Raw genomic sequence first — 17,824 nt, 5'->3', positions numbered from 1 at the left:
ACGCTCTGCATGGAGAACACACAAATTTAACCTTCATCTCTCAGCCTAATTGTTTTTGGGTAGCAAACAGTGGACAAGAAAATTAGAGATGGGAAGAAAGAGAGAGCTCTGCTTACTGTTGTGGTCAGTTGAATTCTCTATATCTATATGGGGCTCCTGCACCTTTGTGTAGAAGCTCCCTCTTCTTACATCCCCTTTGCTACACATAACACTTAAAGGGGCAGGAGCCCTGTCCTCTTTTTCACATCAGCACTGTACTGCTATCTTTCACCCCAACCAACTTTCCTATCCCTGGAACGGAGCCCCTGAGAATTTTTAGTCTTTCAATGTTATTTTGTTTAAAATAGACCCCCCCCCCAGCGCTGCAGTAGATGAAACAACTGTGCACACCTACTTTCTACCCCTAGCAACCCCCTCATCCCTGCTGCTACATTTTCACTCTGAACAAGAGTATTCACCCTGCTTTGAGAATGGAGAGATCAGAATGTGGGGCTGTGGTTATGGACAGGAGACCTGGGAACAGGGGAGAAGAGGCCCTGTAAATGAACTGATTGAATAAACATTTCTCTTCTGAATTTGCTGGTCTCTCTAGCGTTGATGTCTTTGATCAGCACAGGTCCAGGGGAGACGGGGCTCAGAATCTACAGAGGGAGGTGCTACCAGGCTGTTTCCATTTTGGGGGTGGGGGATTCAGTCACAGCCCAGTCACAACTTAAGTCAATTTGGGGAAATAGGAGCTATTCACAAAAACAGGATCTGCACAGGAGTGTCAGACCTAATGATCTCCATGGCTCGCTCCTGCCAGAACAGGATTTTCGTTACTGGGCCTTTAACAGCAGCCTGACATGCTAAACTAGAGGGAAAGGGATGAGCTCTGCGGTCAGGACATCTGCTCTGCATGCAGAAGGGCCCAGCGCTCATTCCTAGCACTTCTAGGCAGGGCTGGGAGAGATCCCTACCTGAAACCTGGAGAGCCATTGCCAGTCAGTCAGTGCTGAGCTAAATGAACCAGCAGTCTGACTTGGCATAGCACAGCTTTCTCTATCCCTAAAAAAAGAACAGAGGCGGCACTCTTCGTGGCAAGGAGCGAAACAGGATCCCCTGCTGATGTGCCGCAGATTGAATGGCTGCAAAGGAGGCAGCTGCAGTTGTGGGTTCGTAAGAAGGCTAAGAGCTCGGATAGATCTGACCAAAGGTTTATCTAGTCTGGCAGCCTGTCTTGTGTGCATCAACAAACCAGGTGCCCACAAGCAATAGAGGAAATAGTCCTACCCTGCTGTTCTTCCACAGGTTCTGAGCAGCTTATTGCTTCTGAGTCTGACTGTGTTGGGCTGGATACTGCCATTTCTTAATCTTTAACAACCCACGATGCAGGTAGCTGTTAGATGGGCTCCACTGCAACCATTCCTGCCCTTTCGTGATGCTGGCTGGAGCTGCTGGTCTGCAGGGTGCCAGAGAGCACAATTTTGCCCTTCGCGCTACTTTTGTTCTCAGCCCTTCCTATCATAGTTAGCTGAAACCATGGGGGGGGTGTCATTAGGTGATTTGGCACAAGCGGTTGCCAGATGTTCCCTGAAACATCTGAATCAGGAGAGGCTGTGCACGCCCTAAACGGGTACCTGAATGCCGGCTAGTTAACTGGAGCTGAAGGCAATCTATATGCTTCCTCTTCCTCCTCATTTTATCCTCACAACTACTCCATGTGGTAGGTTAGGTTGAGAATGAGTGACTGGCTGGCCTGAGGTGATTCTGGGAGCACCGTGGCTGAGTGAGGATTTGAACGCTGGTCTCCCAGGTCTTAGCCCAATGCTCTAACCATTGCACCACACTGCCCCATACATAGTACTACCCTTCTGCCTGGCTTGGAAGCTGCAGCTAGTATAAAATTTAGTTACTAGGGTGCTCAGGCAGACACCCAGCTTTACACAAAGCACAGTGGCGTTGAAAACTCTGTACACTACTGAACCTAGTTCAGTGTTTTGCTGCCCTAAAAAACTTGGGAACAGGATACCTAATACCAGAACACACCGATTTTTAATATATTGAGGAGATCCTGCTGGACAGTCCACAACCTGTGGATTTTCACTTGTTGATAATGGAGAAGTGGGCCTTCTTGGGACTTTCAGATTCCCTCCCTTATGCAATGCTTTTTTCTAAAAATAATGTTTAGGGGTATTCTCATTTTCCTATTCATTTTGAAATACGGACCCCCCTCAATGAGGCCAAACTTAGATTCACAAAATGTTTAGGGGTATGTATCCCCCTGCGTCTCCCCAGAAAAAAGCACTGCCCTTATGTAATTCATGTGGACACAGAAAACCATAAACGCCTGGACTGAGACTTTTTAATTTTTAGTTTGCCATTTTACACATTGCTCTGTTTCATATAGTTTTGTTGTTTTTACTTAGCTTTTAGGAAATTCTGTTGAATGCAACTGTTTGCACTTTTGGTATACATAAAAATATTAGGAGGGATTATTTTTTTAATAAATAACTTGCCCTTTCCCTGGAGAAACCTCTTTGTGCTGTTCATTCCCACCCCCAACAGAGGAAATACAAAACAAGACAAACTAAATCTCATATTTTATTAGAACAGGAAAAATAAAACAGCCAAGTGGAGAGTGCGAGATACAAGCACGGAGGCCTTCCTAAACTTCTCTGTATCCTTCCAATTTCAGTACAGATGTTGAAGTGAACATAAGTGGAGAGAGTGTGAAACAGATGTTCAGCAAAGGGCAGACCTTCCTGTGACTTTCCTTCTCCCACAACTCTGGCCAATTGGCAATGCAAAGTGACCATCTTTTCTAGGAAACCAAGCACAACTGCTGTCTCAGACAGCCTTTAGTGAGGCTCATGCAGTAATAAATCCACCTGCTACGTAGTCTCAAGTCAGATTTGCTATTTGTCACTCACAGGACAGGACGAGACCAAAGTGGGTAGAATTTGCAGGGAAGCAGATTTTGGCCGAACGTTAGACCCTTCTCAACTGTAAAATGTGTTTTGTATGTGGTCTGCCTTAGGAGTTAGCGGGCTCTCCTACACTGCAGGTGTTTTAAGAAGAGGCCGGGTGGCTGTCAGCCAGGAATGGCGTAGTTCAGGGATGGGGAACCTTTTGACCGCCGCTCCCATCATCCCTGTCTCTTGGTTGCACTGACTCCGGCTGACAGAAGATGGAGTCTAACAAAATCTCTGGAGGTCAGACTTCCCCTTTCCTGCTGTAGTTGCAAGTTTCATGCCCTGAGCAAGGGTGAACGAGACGACCTCTAAGGACCCATCCAGCTCTAAATTGTCTTATTCAACCTGATTCTTTTTTTCTTCAAGGGTTTTTACTGCAACAGACCTCCTACATTTCACCACCTAAGGGCTGAAGGAGAAAATCCATTATTGGCTCCCCAAGTGTTTCCCCCCGCTTCACTTTAAATCAGCTGTGCTATGGAGGCAAGGCTTAATCATTTCCAATGAACCATTTCCCCAATCTAAATCACACGCACCTGCAGCTATTAGACCTGCATATGTGGGGCAGGCATGGAAGATGCAGGTACATGCATTTTCACCCACTGTGGACCTAATAGCAGCTCAAAGAGGAGGCATTTAGAGGGGGAAATGACACAACCCCACTGTGTTTTAAGCCAGTTATGTGTGCACAGCCATAGTCTACCCAGCTTTGTACAAACAAATGAGGATGAATGTTGAATAAATCTATCATCTGGAGGGGCCCAGCAGTGATTATGGGGGTTGGAATCCTACAGGGTCACCAACTAGCCATCCCAACTGCAGGGGTGAAAGAGATTTCGCCTGGCTCTCAGCTAGGGATAAATCGCTGAGCAACTCAACCGTGGATGTGTTTTGGGTGCGTCCGAGTTCCCTGGCATCAGGAGCTATGCAGGAGCACAATCGGTAAAAAGCCTTTTAGGGTGGAGGGGTGGTAAAATGCTGCTTCCAGACTTCCAATTGCCTATTCCTGTTCTAAATGGTCAGTTGATACACCGCCCACCTCAGAGTGCAGGAAGATCAGAACCAGAAACCTTATTGTCAGTTAATTCTTGTTTTGTTTTTTATTTATATACCTAAACCTAGATTGGTTATACAGTGGTACCTTGGGTTAAGAACTTAATTCGTTCTGGCAGTCTGTTCTTAACCTGAAACTGTTCTTAACCTGAAGCACCACTTTAGCTAATGGGGCCTCCTGCTGCCGCTGCGCTGCCGCCGCACGATTTCTGTTCTCATCCTGAAGCAAAGTTCTTAACCTGAGGTAATATTTCTGGGTTAGCGGAGTCTGTAACCTGAAGCATATGTAACCCGAGGTACCATTGTGTGTGTGTGTGTATAATTTATTCTATGTTTGTCTAATGGTTCATTTTTGCCATTTTTGAATTTACTGACATGCTCTGTATTCCGTACATGGGCAAACCTCGGTTCCCGAATGCCTCCGTTTTGGAACGTTTTGGCTTCCGTGTACGGAATACAGAGCATGTCAGTAAATTCAAAAATGGCAAAAATGAACCATTAGACAAACCTCGGTTCCTGAATGCCTCCGTTTTGGAACGTTTTGGCTTCCGAACGCCGAAAACCCGGAAGTAACTGCTCCGGTTTTCAAAACCCCCCCATTGACTTTGCAGCCAGCCCATTGATCCTTGGTTTTGGAACTTTTCGGAAGCCGAACGGTCTTCCGGAATGGATTGAGTTCGAAAACCGAGGTTCCCCTGTAGTCGTTTTGCTTTGGGTCCCGCTCCTTGTGGAAAAACAGCACGTAAGTAAACTCAGTCACTCAAGCAATGCCCTGGATTTGGTTCTGAGAGAGGCGAAATGCAGTTGGGTTGACCCTTCTTGCACCTCGCATCTCCGTGCCCGCTCTACCTCCTGCCAATCCCCCCACTTCCTCCTACTCAGAGTTCACCACCAAAAGCTTTTGCATGTAGGAGTTGAGCCATTTCTGCCTCTCCATGGCTGTCAGCATCTTGCTTTTCTCCCTGAAGGCGGCATCATCCGCTAGCACAATACTTCGCTTCCTGCCCCAACCTGGAACCCAGCTGGCTTGGTACAGCGCCACCTTCTGGCCCCTAGGAGACGGAGCTTCCTGTCTTGTTGGGCCCCACAGGCGGGACTTCCTGTTTTGCCCTTCATCTTCATTGTCCTCAGCGCAGGGGGCGGTGACATCTGAGGACATCCACTTGAGCATCCAGTCATGCAAGGTAGTGGATGGGATGCGGAGGCTCCAGGGAACAGGGGCTCCTTTGAGGTCAACGCTGCCCCCTGGTGGAGGATACTGGGACACTTCACTTCTCCAGAGCCTGCTGGGAGAGAAAGTATAGGAAACCTGAGTTCTCCAGAGGAGAGATCAAGTAGATTGGAACCAAGGAGGAGTCCTAATATTGCCTTCTGAAGGAAGCACAGCACAAGTACAGATCCCCCTAAGGTCTTGCTCACACAATATGCAATCTCCAGAAAGCCACCTGTGTTAGCCTGCTGCAGCAAAAACAAGCCTTTTGGTGCCTTAATAAAGACTAAATATATTTATAAAGATTTAGGCTGCGTATACAGAATACATTTACAGCGCACCCACCCAAAGAGTCCCGGCAGCTGCAGTTCATCCCTCACACAGCTACAATTCCCAGCACCCTTCACAAACTACAGTTCTTTGATGAGAGGGGAGTTGGGTGCTTTTAACTCCTGCTGCCCCTGACCATTGGCCCTGCTGGCTGGTGCTGAAGGGAGCTGCATTGCTTCAAATGTGAGCTCTGCGGGTCCCCCAACCCTGCGCTAGGAATTTTATATCACCTGGCAGCTGTTAGTTGGTGGGAAATAATGGAAGCTTAATTAATAGGCAAGAAGCGGAGTAAGAAACCATAGTCTCAAGCCTGCTGGAAGACACTAGAGGCCCCTCCACCAGTAAGGTCCCTTGAGGGGAGAGCTCAGATTCTGGGGTGTGTGTTGCTGGCTCAGTGTCTGCCTTCAGCATTCTGTCCCTGCCAGGCAGATGCCTCCGGGGTGCTCTCAAGAGAGGCAAGGAGAGGACAGGCATTCCCTGCTATTAATTCCCTGTTCTGTTCAACTGTTCAATTAGATCATGGGTAGGCAACCTAAGGCCCGGGGGCCGGATCTGGCCCAATTGCCTTCTAAATTCGGCCCGTGGACAGTCCGGGAACCAGCGTGTTTTTACCAGAGTAGAATGTGCCCTTTTACTTAAAATGCATCTCTGGGTTATTTGTGGGGCATAGGAATTTGTTCATTCCCCCCCAAAAAATATAGTCTGGCCCCCTACAAGGTCTGAGGGACAGTGGACCGGCCCCCTGCTGAAAAAGTTTGCTGACCCCTGAATTAGACATTTGATAGATTTTTGGGCCTCTCCAGACACCTGTTTCATGGTGCATTCTCACTGACGTACTCACAAGGCAATAAGGTTGGCTATGCACCAACAATTCAAAGTGTTGGTGTTGACCTTTAAAGCCCTAAACGGCCTCAGCCCAGTATACCTGAAGGAGCATCTCCACCCCCATTGTTCAGCCCGGACACTGAGATCCAGCGCCGAGGGCCTTCTGGCGGTTCCCTCCTTGTGAGAAGTGAGGTTACAGGGAACCAGGCAGAGGGCTGTGGAACACCCTCCCATCAGATGTCAAAGAGATAAACAACTACTGTACCTGACTTTGAGAAGACATCTTAAGGCAGCCCTGTTCAGGGAAGTTTTTAATGTATGACATATTAGTGTATTTTTGGTATTTGTGGAAGCCGCCCAGAGTGGCTGGGGAAACCCAGCCAGATGGGCGGGGTACAAATAATAAATTATTATTATTATTATTCTGCTTTCCATTCAGTTTATGCCTGCAAAAGTTTTGGGGTGGTCATATACTGCTTTGTCTACAATCAGTAATAATCCCATAGCCAGTTGCTGGGATCCCATAACTTTCTTTACCCAAAAGTTCTGGTTTATTTTTGTCCTGCTTTTGTCATGCCCCTCTGAAAAGCAATAATGTCGTAGCATTGAGGAAGCGTCGCTGAATGACAAATAAAGCGTGAAGAATAAACCCACTACTGACACATCATGATTGTGTCAGGAACATGTTGCAGAATACACCTGCAATAAAACACCAGTCTGAAGAGGCCCCTGTTCTCTGTGCCTTTTTCAGCTCTCTTCTTCAAAACTGTCATTTCCTGCATTACTTATGTCCAGGCTGTGAGTTTCATCGTTTATTTGGACAAAAACAAACAAACAAACAACAAAAACACCACCTCTGCAGAAGACGGAGCTATTGTGGACTCAAGGAAACTGCAAAGTTTGCACAAGTCTGAAAACTACTTTAAGGGGGAACAGACCTAAGGAGAAGAGAACCTCAAAAACAGCCCAAGGACTGAGCATGCTCAGTTGCTGCGAAATACTGAGAAGCAGTTGAGGATGGGAAATGAAAATATGGGGTGTTGGTGGTGGAGAAGATGGCTTCAAATCTTGAACAGAAGCACTCCACAAACACTGCAACATTTTGTTGTAGGCCCCACATGACTAAGCAATTGGCCATTACATTGGAATCCATGTTGAAGAATTCCATGAGCAAATTATGGACAAAAATGGTGGAGCTAGTCCTTAAATCAGTAATAGAATTGTGGATTATTTGAGCACTTCTTCCAGACAACCTGTTTGTTCATCCTGCTTTGTCTGCAGGGAGATTGGACAACCTTGACTATGAACATTCTGAGTTCTTTGTGGGTTGGTCACATGGCAGTTGTGTAAAAGGAAGTGCTGCGCCCCCCCCCCTTCCCAGTGCATTTTCCTGCCACTTTCCTTACTGCAAAACATCTGATCTTTTGGGTACGGGGGTTTGTTGCGGGTATGTGAGTGAATCTCACCTGAAAATAGTGACAGTCTGGAAGAGCCCTAAGTCTTTCCAAGTCTAGAACCTCTCATTATACTTTGAAACAAAGCCCCTGCTCCATCCATGTTCTGTTTAACCCTTCCCAGCCCAGCCCCTCTTTTTCCTCTCCTGCAACTACAAACTTCTCCCTTTGCACCTTCTTGCTGCCTCTTCTCCCCCCGAAAAGGATAAAGAGTCAGTATTAATGTCTTTCCCCCCCAGCCTCGCTTTCGGAAGAGAAAGAAGCAACCAGCAGTTGAAAAAGTGAGAGAGGAGGTTCCCCAAAAGGTATTCCCCCGATTTATTCCACTGCCTATATTGGGATAGTCAACTTGGTTCCACCAAGATGTTGTCCAACTACAACTCCCATCATCCCCGACCATCGCTCACATTGACTGGGGCTGATGGGACGACGCTACACTGGCTGCATCTGGATGGCACTGTGTTGGCTGCCCCGACCAACACATTCTTAAAAACTATTCTGGGTGAAGAACTTTCTCCTTTCCTTTCCCAATCCCCTTCTCTGCCACATACTCTTTTGCAAGACTTTGGTCATGTTACTAAACTTTAAAGGCACACACACACCTGCCAACCCTGCGCAATCTTGCCCACTGTAAATCTGGTTCAGGTGGAGAATGGCTCGCGTGGTTTTTAACAGATCTAGAATGACTGATGGAAAAGGTGGTCAGGGAAAAAACCTCACACAAAGAAAAAGCCCTTCAACTTACCTGCCTGAGTTGTGCACCACAGCCCCCGAAGACAGCAGCAAGCAAGAACTGAGAATGACTAAGGTGGCTCTGGGACTTTTGCAGGCTCCAAATGCTGCTTCCATGGCTCCTGAGGCTAGGAGGGAAAGACAGGGAAAGGGATTGGTATGTGAAAAGGGCAACTCCGGGAGGCTCCCACCCCTGGACTCCTTACCTATGTATGTTGGTGACACAGCACAGGGGTTCTTGTATCCCAGTCCTCTGTTTCCTGCCTCCAGCAATCTCCCTCTGGTGAATTTATACCCCTCTGCCTCTGCTTGTGACATCAGCACAGAGGGCAAGTGGAGGCGTCGGGGTCCAGATCAATGGGAAGGCAGGACGATGCTTTGAGGCAGGAAAAGAAGGAATGGATCGGATTGGAATGGGTTGCCCCCGGGTCACTCTAATAAAAGAAAATAATGAGGCACAGCAAGGAATGGGGTCAGAATATGGACTGTGGAGGGGGAAATGTGAGATAGGAGAGTAATTGTGTGTGTGTGTGTGAGAGAGAGGGGGGGCGTTTAAAATGTGACTGAGAAAAATAAACGATGGGTGATTAAAGATGATGGAACTGAACAGAAGGATGGAAAAGTCTTGTGGGGGATAGTGGGGAGACTTTGGTGAGAACACATTGATGTTAAAAGTCCATAGGCACAGGCAGAGTGGAATTTTTTAGTGGGAAAAAAATTGCAGGTTTTATATGCATTTGTGGTGTCTTTGTGGAGGGGGGGGGGCTTCATCCACACTTCCCTTTGCCTGCAATTTCTTCCGTTTGGCCTGGGACTTCTATGCGCAGGTTCAAGAGGTTTTCTTTTGTCCCGCTGAAAACCTTTTGAACTTGTGCCTAGAAGTCAAAGTAGCAAACGGAAGTGTGTTTATATGTAGATGATGTGAATGTTAACAAGACAGGGAAATTAGGCTGCTTGTGGTCTTCTCATTATCAGAGCAAACGCTATCGGATCCCCTTGACCCCACTTGGAAGGTCTCATTCAGCACCACCGCTAATGAAACCTGCTCCCACACTATGGCGTGACTCACCGCTTGGTTGTCGATGGAGGGTGGGCGGCTGGGTGGTCTCACTTCCCTCCAGGCCTCATTAAGACAAGGCTCGCTAATAGGCACACAAACAAGTTGCAGTTGATGTGACTGAGGGTAGGGCAAGGAGACGGGCCACTCCGTTGGGCGGTGGAAGAAGTGCATCCTGGGTCACAGCAACTCTTGAGAAGGGACTGTGCATCAAACTCAAGTTGGAGCGCGGGCATGAGCCAAACATGGCCTTTGGTATCCTTCCTTTGGTATTCGTTATTAGATCCACCATTTCCATGGTATTTGCAAGAGGCAGTAGTGCTGCTGTGATGCACACATACCTCACAAGTGTCCTGGAAAAACTGGGACATCCCATTTTTTCTTGTGAGAGAATGGCAGCCATTTTGGGCGCTGTGATCTTACATGATTTTGTGCTGCAATTTCCCTTGGGAAAAAATGCTTTTTTCAGGGTCGTGATCTTGCGTGGCACCACAAAACACACGCTTTTGGGTGCTGTGTCTGAAAAAAGCATTTGGGGGCGGTTTGCAGTGTGAAATCGTGCAGTGATCACATGGTCACTGTCCTCTTGTGACAAAAAATGGGAAGATGGCGTCCCAGTTTTTGCTGTTCGGATGTTGGAAGGTATGTACTGTACATATTCACTGAGGTCTGCTCCACCAGCCTGGTTGAAGGCAATTGTTGTTTGGGGTTCCTCTTCCAGGACTGTCTCCACCACCATCAATTCTACTTGGCTGTTTCTGAGCGAGAGGAAAGACCTACTCCATCTGTCAGGCTGGATGAAGCCTTCTCCAGAAGTGTCCTCTCAAAGGGCATTCCACCTGGCTTCCCCATATGGGCCTAGCTAAAGCCAACTCCCATTTGGCTTCTCCTCTCCCAAAATAGCTTCCGTCAGCAGCCATCCAACCAACCAACCAACCAACCAACCAACCAACCAACCAACCAACCAACCGGGATTGGTTAATAACAGGCTACCAGAAGAAAAGGAGAAGGAAGATGGACACACAATGCTTCTAAAGCACCTGACTTCCCCAAAATAATCCTAGGTACCTCAGTTTACCCTTCACAAAGCTGCAATTCCCAGAACCCTTAACAAACCACAGTTCCCAGGATTCTTTGTATAGTAAAAGAGCAAGGCCTAAAATGGCAAAGTTCTTCCCACCAAGAAGAACTTCGCTTTTATCAGGCCTGCTGAATTGCCAGACTGGAAGCAGCAGTTCTATATTCCTAAAACTGAAGAGATCCAGCTATGCTCCTCAATTTATGCCATGGGTCCACAAGCAGAACCCATATTTCAATCCTTTGCATTTGCTGTGGAAAGAGGCAGGACCTTCTGGTTCTGGGGGAATACAGGGTCTAATAACAGCAGCTTAATTCATGGCTGCTTCCTATCTACAGATATCTCGATATATCGATATATCTGGACCAGGTATATCTGGACCAGGCTGCTGAGAGCATGGGACCAAACATTTAAAAGGACCTGGTGGATTAAGAGAGGAGAAGGCGTGGGGAATAATAATAATAATAATAAATTTCATTTATATCCCGCCCTCCCCAGCCAAAGCCGGGCTCAGGGTGGCTAACAACAATAAAATAGTGCAACATTCTAAAAACATTTCATTATAAAAATTAATTAAAATCAAATTGATGGCAACCATTAAGCTAAAGTTCTGTGACGATTGCCAAAGGAGGGAGTCAGGCTGTGCCCTGACCAAAGGCCTGGTGGAACAGCTCTGTCTTGCAGGCCCTGCGGAAAGATGTCAAGTCCCGCGGGGCCCTAGTCTCTTGTGACAGAGCATTCCACCAGATTGGAGCCGCAGACTCTGGGGTTTGTCAGTGAATATCTTAATCAGACATTCAGATGCCGACTTTGCTGGAGGGAACACAGCGAGGCGTTGTCGTCGCTGAAGTTATCAATAGCGCCTCAGCTGCCAGCACCGACCCCAATGTGACTAATTGGGCATCGGGATCAGAGACGCAGAGCCAGATGCTCAATTGCTTTCGTAAATTAACGGAGCTGGGCACCCACCCCCACCCCCGGGTTCACAAGCCTCTCAGGATGTGCGGGCTTCTCAGACGTAGCCACTGCTCTCAGAGGTGGCACTTGACTTTTATCCCAGCACACACAAACAAACAGAAAGACATGGAAGAGATAAGGGGGTCTAAACCAGGGGTCAGCAAAATTTTTCAGCAGGGGGCCAGTCCACTGTCCCTCAGACCTTGTGGGGGGCCGGACTATATTGTGAAGAAGAAGAAAAATGAATGAATTCCTATGCCCCACATGTAACCCAGAGGTGCATTTTAAATAAAAGCACACATTCTACTCATGTAAAAACACGCTGGTTCCCAGACCATCCGCGGGCCGGATTTAGAAGGCAATTAGGCTGGATCCGGCCCCCAGGCCTTAGTTTGCCTACCCATGGTCTAAACATTCCAATATAAAAGCAACATAGGCCTTTCGCAGATGTGAAGCAGATGCTGGCAACTAGATTGGTGTGTGTTTTTGCGCAAGAGATGTTCGCCTGAACTTGGGAAGGGTTCAGTCATGGGCAGGGAGATCGCCCATGCGATGCCCTGAGGTGGGGGTGGGGTGGGCTTTTTATTTTGCTGCCTGAGGCAAAAGAGCCAATGCCCACCCAACAGGTCAGGCTATGGTGGTTATGTCCTGCCTGCACAGCTGGAAGCAGTATAGTGGTACCTCGGGTTACAGACGCTTCAGGTTACAGACGCTTCAGGTTACAGACTCCGCTAATCCAGAAATAGTACCTCGGGTTAAGAACTTTGCTTCAGGATGAGAGCAGAAATCGTGCTCCGGCGGTGCGGTGGCAGCGGGAGGCCCCATTAGCTAAAGTGGTACCTCAGGTTAAGAACGGTTTTAGGTTAAGAATGGACCTCCAGAACGAATTAAGTTCTTAACCCAAAGTGCCACTGTAATGTTTCTGAATCCCCATTGCTGGAAACCACAGGGGGAGGCGAGAGGGCTCTTGTGGTCCTTTCTGAGTCCCCCCCCCCCCAGAGATCTGTTTGGCCTCTGTGAGTACAGGATGCTGGACTAGATGGGCCATTGGCCTGATCCAGCAACCTCTTCCTTTGTTCTCATGATGTGTAGAGCACCTAAGGTTGGCTAAGTTGTTTTCGATGCCCAAGGCAGACAACCCTGCAAATCTACTGTATTTCCTTGGCAGCAGGGATGGGGGAGAAATTTGATTCGGTTAGCATTTGAAAGGGGAACCTACGTAACCTGCTCTTTCTGAAATGATACGGGATTCAAAATGCCATCCTTTGAAAACGGTGCTTGTAACTCAGTTCTCCAACCAAGTAATATGTACAAAAAAGAGAGAGGGTAAGGTGTGCCTAGAAATCAATATATTAGGCAAAATTTTACACAAACACATTTACATTAGGAGAAATTCGCGCTAAAATGCTGATAAGTTTTAAAGAGAACTTAAACGAAAAGCAAACTTGATGCGTAGAACTGAATTTAAGACTGGGAAAGTGAGGAAACAGAAATGGACAGAGTCACCCATCCCTGCTTGGCAGCAAAAATCCAGTGGATTGTATTCAACATCAGTCATCGCATAGGTCCACTGAAATTAATGGCCAGAGCTAATTTAGGCCCAATCATTTCAACACATCTATAATTTAGCTGGATACAATCCAGTAAGAATAAATTAAACAAGTAACAATTTGCCAACCTTTCATAACACCAAAGAATCAGTCGCCTCACTCTGTCCAATGGTTGGGCTGGCCACGCCTGCAATTCATCTGGAGGACTAACTGCACTGTTTTTACACAAGTTACATAAGGGTAGGAGGTGGACAGAACACAGAGAGCAAGACTAAGACCATATTTATTGGGGCTGGAGGAAATGCTGTTGAATTCAGTGAAAATTCTGCATGAACAACTTTAGGGTAGGGATTTTCTGCAAGCTCTGTTGGGGAGACACAACAGTCCTTACCTTGCTGGCATCTAAATTTGTTGCCACTTTCCAGGGCAAGATAAAAACATTTTTATTCATCGAGGCATTTTAATTCAGCATATGTGTGTGTTTTATTGCTGCTATTTTGCACATTTGTTTGAACTTACTTTTTGTTAACCTAACATTGATTTTTATCCAGGCGGTTTTTATTTCCTGCTCTGCTGTTTATAGATTTGGCAGGTTGTTGTTGTTTTTTTAAGTGCATGTGATTTGATTTTGTGGCATTTATAATTCCACCCCCCTCCCCATAAGCCACATGGAATATGCTCGAAGGACACAGGGTATTCATTTATCAACAAAAAAAGAAAAGAACAGACTGAAATATTGTGCTCAATTACCAGAGAGTAAGTCTTCTTGAGTTTAACAGGACTTACTTCTGAGTAGAGATGTCTGGGATTGTCCTAGAAATATTTTTAGGTGAGATGCATTTACACACACAGCCAATTCAGGTTGCACAATGAAAGCTGATTTGGCACTCTTTGACAACAAAAATCTCCAAAACTGCATTGAGTTAAGGGTGCTGAGAGAAGTTAGGAGACGCCAGTTCTTCTCACAGAGCTACTTTTCATGAAGTGGCTCACAATGAATCCCTGTTCACAGGGAAATCTGTGAACTGTAGCTGGGGGTGTGATGTGGGGTGACTCCTGACAACCCTCAGCACCCTTCACAAACTCCTGCTCCCATAATTCTTTGTGGAAGAAGCTGTGACTGTTTAAAGTGGTATCATAGTTCTTTAAATTTAAAGTTCTTTAGGAGCTCATGTGGCCTGAGTCTTTTCCCCTTTAAATATCCCTGTCTGCTCCTTCCCCTCTAGTTCAGATCAGTTGTAGCTTTGGGAAAGCAATCTTTATAGCCTTTGTGGTGGGTTTGCTTATCCTGTTTCAAAGATGAAGGGGGCAATGTTATTGTTTGGCATAAACCTTCTGCTATATGGCGGATCTGCTTCTCTGCTGGTACTAGGTGAGTGACTCGGGCTGCAACTATACTAAAAGGTAAAGGGACCCCTGACCATTAAATCCAGTCGTGGACAACTCTGGGGTTGTGGCGCTCATCTCGCTTTATTGGCCGAGGGAGCCGGCGTACAGCCAGCATGACCAAGCCGCTTCTGGCGAACCAGAGTAACGCACGGAAACACCATTTACCTTCCCGCTGGAGTGGTACCTTTATCTACTTGCACACTGACGTGCTTTTGAACTGCTAGTTTGGCAGGAGCAACCTTCAGGTATACTGGGCCATTTAGGGCTTTAACCTTGAAATGAAACCATGGGAGATTGCTGAATTCTGGAAAGCAGAAGGAGCTTATGCTCATTGGACGAAGGATGCTGGGATTCTGTCCCTGTGGGAATTTGGGGTGGGGGCATAAGGAGGCAATACAGTCAGCTGAGAGCAGTGTAATATAGAAGCTATAACATCCAAGCACCATGTTCTTCTTTTCCTCAACTGCTTTCCCATCTGCATGTTTTTGTTTCCTTTCCCTCCTTCCTCCTTTACTCATTAGATTACCCTGTTTCCTTATACTACCCGGACTCCCGCCTCTCAACCGTTCTTTGGCTCCGACCTGCCTACTGCCTGTATGAACAGTGGACCAGAGAGGACTTGGATCCTAGCCAGGCCTCCCGGGAGACAGCTACCATAGAGGTGGAAGTGAAACCAGAAGGTAATGGAAGTGGTGAGTCTGTGGAATAAAGCAAAAAGTTGCTCAAGAGTTTTGTTGATAAGTTGGCACTTCAAAAAATTCTCCTTCCAGTGGTGTTTTGGAAAGCGCAACATCCCTGACTTGTACAGAAACTGTGGTGCTCCATTCCATATTATCCTGAAAGGAATTAGTCCTCTGTTTGCCTTTCTCTATCATTTCCACCTTCTCTAGGAAGAAGCTGGAGGGAAGGTTGGGTCAGTAAACGTTGAGAACATGCACTAATACTTGGGGAGATGTGGGTTGAGATCCCCACTCCATGAAGCTCACTGGCGCAACCCAATTTACCTTATAGGGTTATTGTAAAGGGGGAGGGAAATGGGTGTATTATTATTATTATCTCTTTCCAAATGTACATAATAAAACCACCTATTTTGAGAGGCTTGCCATATTGCTGCTGGGGCTGGCCCTACTGTTGGGCAGTTGGCAGATGCTACACTGTATATCAACATCTATCACCAAGTAATTTGAATCTCCCGCCTCTCTTGGGTTCTTAAGAGAGAATAGATCAGATTGCTCTTTTTCCTTCCAGGACACAACCACACTTATAAGATTGGTCGGAAGTTCCCTATACCCTATTGTGGCCCAATGGCAGAGGAGCCTTTGATCACAAAAGACCTTGCTTATGAGGTGGGGCCCACCTTAGTTTGCCTCAGTGGCAACTGCACGAAAGCAGTCCTTCCTGGGCGAGGGTACAGGTGAGAAGTTTATCTGGTCTCATTGGGCAAATATCTTGTTCGCAGAGGAATGGTGTCATCTTTGTCTCAATTGCATGCCTTGCCCTCCATGAATTTGTCTAATCCTAGTTGGCGGCCATCACTACCTCCTGAGGGAGCGAGGGAAAGAATGCGCAATAAATAATGCCTGTTGTATAACCTTCTTACAAACTTTGTTCCAACGAATCAGGACGAATGCCTACTAAACAGGTCATCTGGAAGCAACCAATATCTATCCTGCTCAGAGTTCCTCAGGAGAATAATAATAATAATAATACCGGTAATAATAATTTATTATTTATACCCCGCCCATCTGGCTGGGTTTCCCCAGCCACTCTGGGTGGCTTCCAAAAAAATATTAAAACACAATAGTCTATTAAACATTAAAAGCTTCCCTGAACAGGGCTGCCTTCAGATGTCTTCTAAAAGTCTGGTAGGGTGGGTGCCACTACCGAGAAGGCCCTCTGCCTGGTTCCCTGTAACTTGGCTTCTTGCAGGGAGGGAACTGCTGGAAGGCCCTTGGCGCTGGACCTCAGTGTCTGGGCTGAACGGTGGTGGAGACGCTCCATCAGGTATACAGGACTGAGGCCGTTTAGGGCTTTAAAGGTCAGCACCAACACCAAGAGAAGGATAATAATCTGAAAAACCTCTGAGGGGAAAGTGGGCTTTATGTGTGTGTCCCATAAAGCATTAACCACGTCATGCCCGAATCTGTTTTTCTTGCCTTTCCAAATTTGGACAGTGCCCGGTACCTTCTCTACAATCAAATCCAGACTCTCCTTGCTGCAACCAACTGGTCCCGGCCGTTCCACACACGAGGTGACATGTGGGGCAGAGGGGTGGTGGAGGTACAAGGGGAACTCCAGCTTTCAGGCGTCTTCGTAGTCCAGGTCCAAGATTTATAAAGGGTTTTTTTTGGGGGGGGAGGGCGGATAGAGGACTGGAGAGAGGCTTCCTTCCTAGAAGAACGGTGGGGAAACCTGTGATCCTCCAGAGATACTGCTGCACTGCATTTCCCATCATCCCTGACCATTGGCTGTGTTAGTTGGGGATGATGGGAGTTGGAGTCCTGCATTGTCTGGAGGTCCACAGGTCCCCCACCCCTTCTTTAGAGTGAGACCAACTTCCTACATTTGTCCTCCAACAGACATTTGAGAAACGGTGCGGTGTAACGGTTAGAAGGCTGGACTTAAGAATCCTGGGTTCAAATCCCAGTTAGCCATAGAGGTTACTGTGTGAGCTGCTTGGGTTAGCTACTCTTGGCTGCCGGCTTGTTGTTAGGATAAAATGCAGGGAGAGGGGAACCCAGAGTTCTTTGGGGGAAGAGGAAGTGTGAAGCAATTTAAGGCAGCTTGTCTCTCTGGGTGCCTGTTGAGCAATGCCTTGTTTCCAAAATATGGTCAAAGCACATGATTTTGGCTTTAGGTGCAGTCCCCAGAACATGACCCCTGTGCATATTACAGGCTAACTACATATACTAAATGTGTCCCATCTCTTTTCCCTTTCCTTCCACGGCAGGTCTACCTATCAGTTTCCGTTCCATGGATGTTGCATTCGGAGGCCTCTCAGGAGGGCTGGTGGCTGTCATAGTCCTGCTAAGCATCACTGTGTTCCTACTTTTGGGGGCTGCTTGGTTAATCGTGGCTGGGTGGCAGCAGTGATCTTCCCCAACTTTGTGGACCGGAAGCACTTAATGACGGAATCCTGGCCCAGTGTAGGATTCCAAGACCTGCCCACATTCCAGTGTCATCAGTGTTCTTATTGCAGCCTAATAAACGTGCCTTGCCTTTCGATCTTCTAGCT

General features: G+C 47.1%; 2 protein-coding genes across 4 annotated transcripts; one reads left to right on the top strand and one right to left on the bottom strand.

Moving 5' to 3' along the window:
• Positions 1-4,604: 4,604 nt before the first annotated feature.
• PTH2 (parathyroid hormone 2) lies at positions 4,605-8,799 on the bottom strand. The gene is made up of 3 exons (XM_081837521.1): positions 8,765-8,799; positions 8,572-8,686; positions 4,605-5,293 (listed from the first exon to the last, which is right to left on the bottom strand). Exons 2-3 carry the CDS (start codon positions 8,673-8,675, stop codon positions 4,882-4,884), a joined length of 516 nt encoding a protein of 171 aa, XP_081693647.1. The 5' UTR covers positions 8,676-8,686; positions 8,765-8,799; the 3' UTR covers positions 4,605-4,881.
• Positions 5,131-17,821, top strand: LOC309327893 (uncharacterized protein). 3 transcript variants are annotated; one of them, XM_081837514.1, is made up of 5 exons: positions 5,131-5,191; positions 15,111-15,269; positions 15,838-16,003; positions 16,764-16,840; positions 17,540-17,821. In XM_081837514.1, exons 1-5 carry the CDS (start codon positions 5,185-5,187, stop codon positions 17,680-17,682), a joined length of 552 nt encoding a protein of 183 aa, XP_081693640.1. In that variant the 5' UTR covers positions 5,131-5,184; the 3' UTR covers positions 17,683-17,821. The 3 variants fall into 3 exon arrangements, with proteins under 3 accessions (XP_081693640.1, XP_081693639.1, XP_081693638.1); XM_081837513.1 differs by lacking the exon at positions 5,131-5,191 and adding an exon at positions 10,191-10,257; XM_081837512.1 differs by lacking the exon at positions 5,131-5,191 and adding an exon at positions 14,373-14,572.
• Positions 17,822-17,824: the final 3 nt, after the last annotated feature.

Source organism: Podarcis erhardii (genome assembly GCF_964252035.2).
Source record: "Podarcis erhardii genome assembly, chromosome: 13".
In the NCBI taxonomy this organism is placed as follows: Eukaryota; Metazoa; Chordata; class Lepidosauria; order Squamata; family Lacertidae; genus Podarcis; species Podarcis erhardii.
Note: the sequence above shows the minus strand (reverse complement) of the source record. Positions and strands in the feature narration are given on the sequence as shown.

What these genes read in the sequence shown, in the direction of transcription:
- LOC309327893 (XM_081837512.1), top strand. Translation starts at nt 14,500, where the DNA reads ATGAAGGGGGCAATGTTATTGTTTGGCATAAACCTTCTGCTATATGGC. An exon ending in TGCTTCTCTGCTGGTACTAG is followed by an intron (nt 14,573 to 15,110) that starts GTGAGTGACTCG and finishes TTTACTCATTAG; the next exon opens with ATTACCCTGTTTCCTTATAC. An exon ending in CTTCCTGGGCGAGGGTACAG is followed by an intron (nt 16,004 to 16,763) that starts GTGAGAAGTTTA and finishes AAATTTGGACAG; the next exon opens with TGCCCGGTACCTTCTCTACA.
- PTH2 (XM_081837521.1), bottom strand. Translation starts at nt 8,675, where the DNA reads ATGGAAGCAGCATTTGGAGCCTGCAAAAGTCCCAGAGCCACCTTAGTC. An exon ending in GTGGTGCACAACTCAGGCAG is followed by an intron (nt 5,294 to 8,571) that starts GTAAGTTGAAGG and finishes TTTCTCTCCCAG; the next exon opens with CAGGCTCTGGAGAAGTGAAG.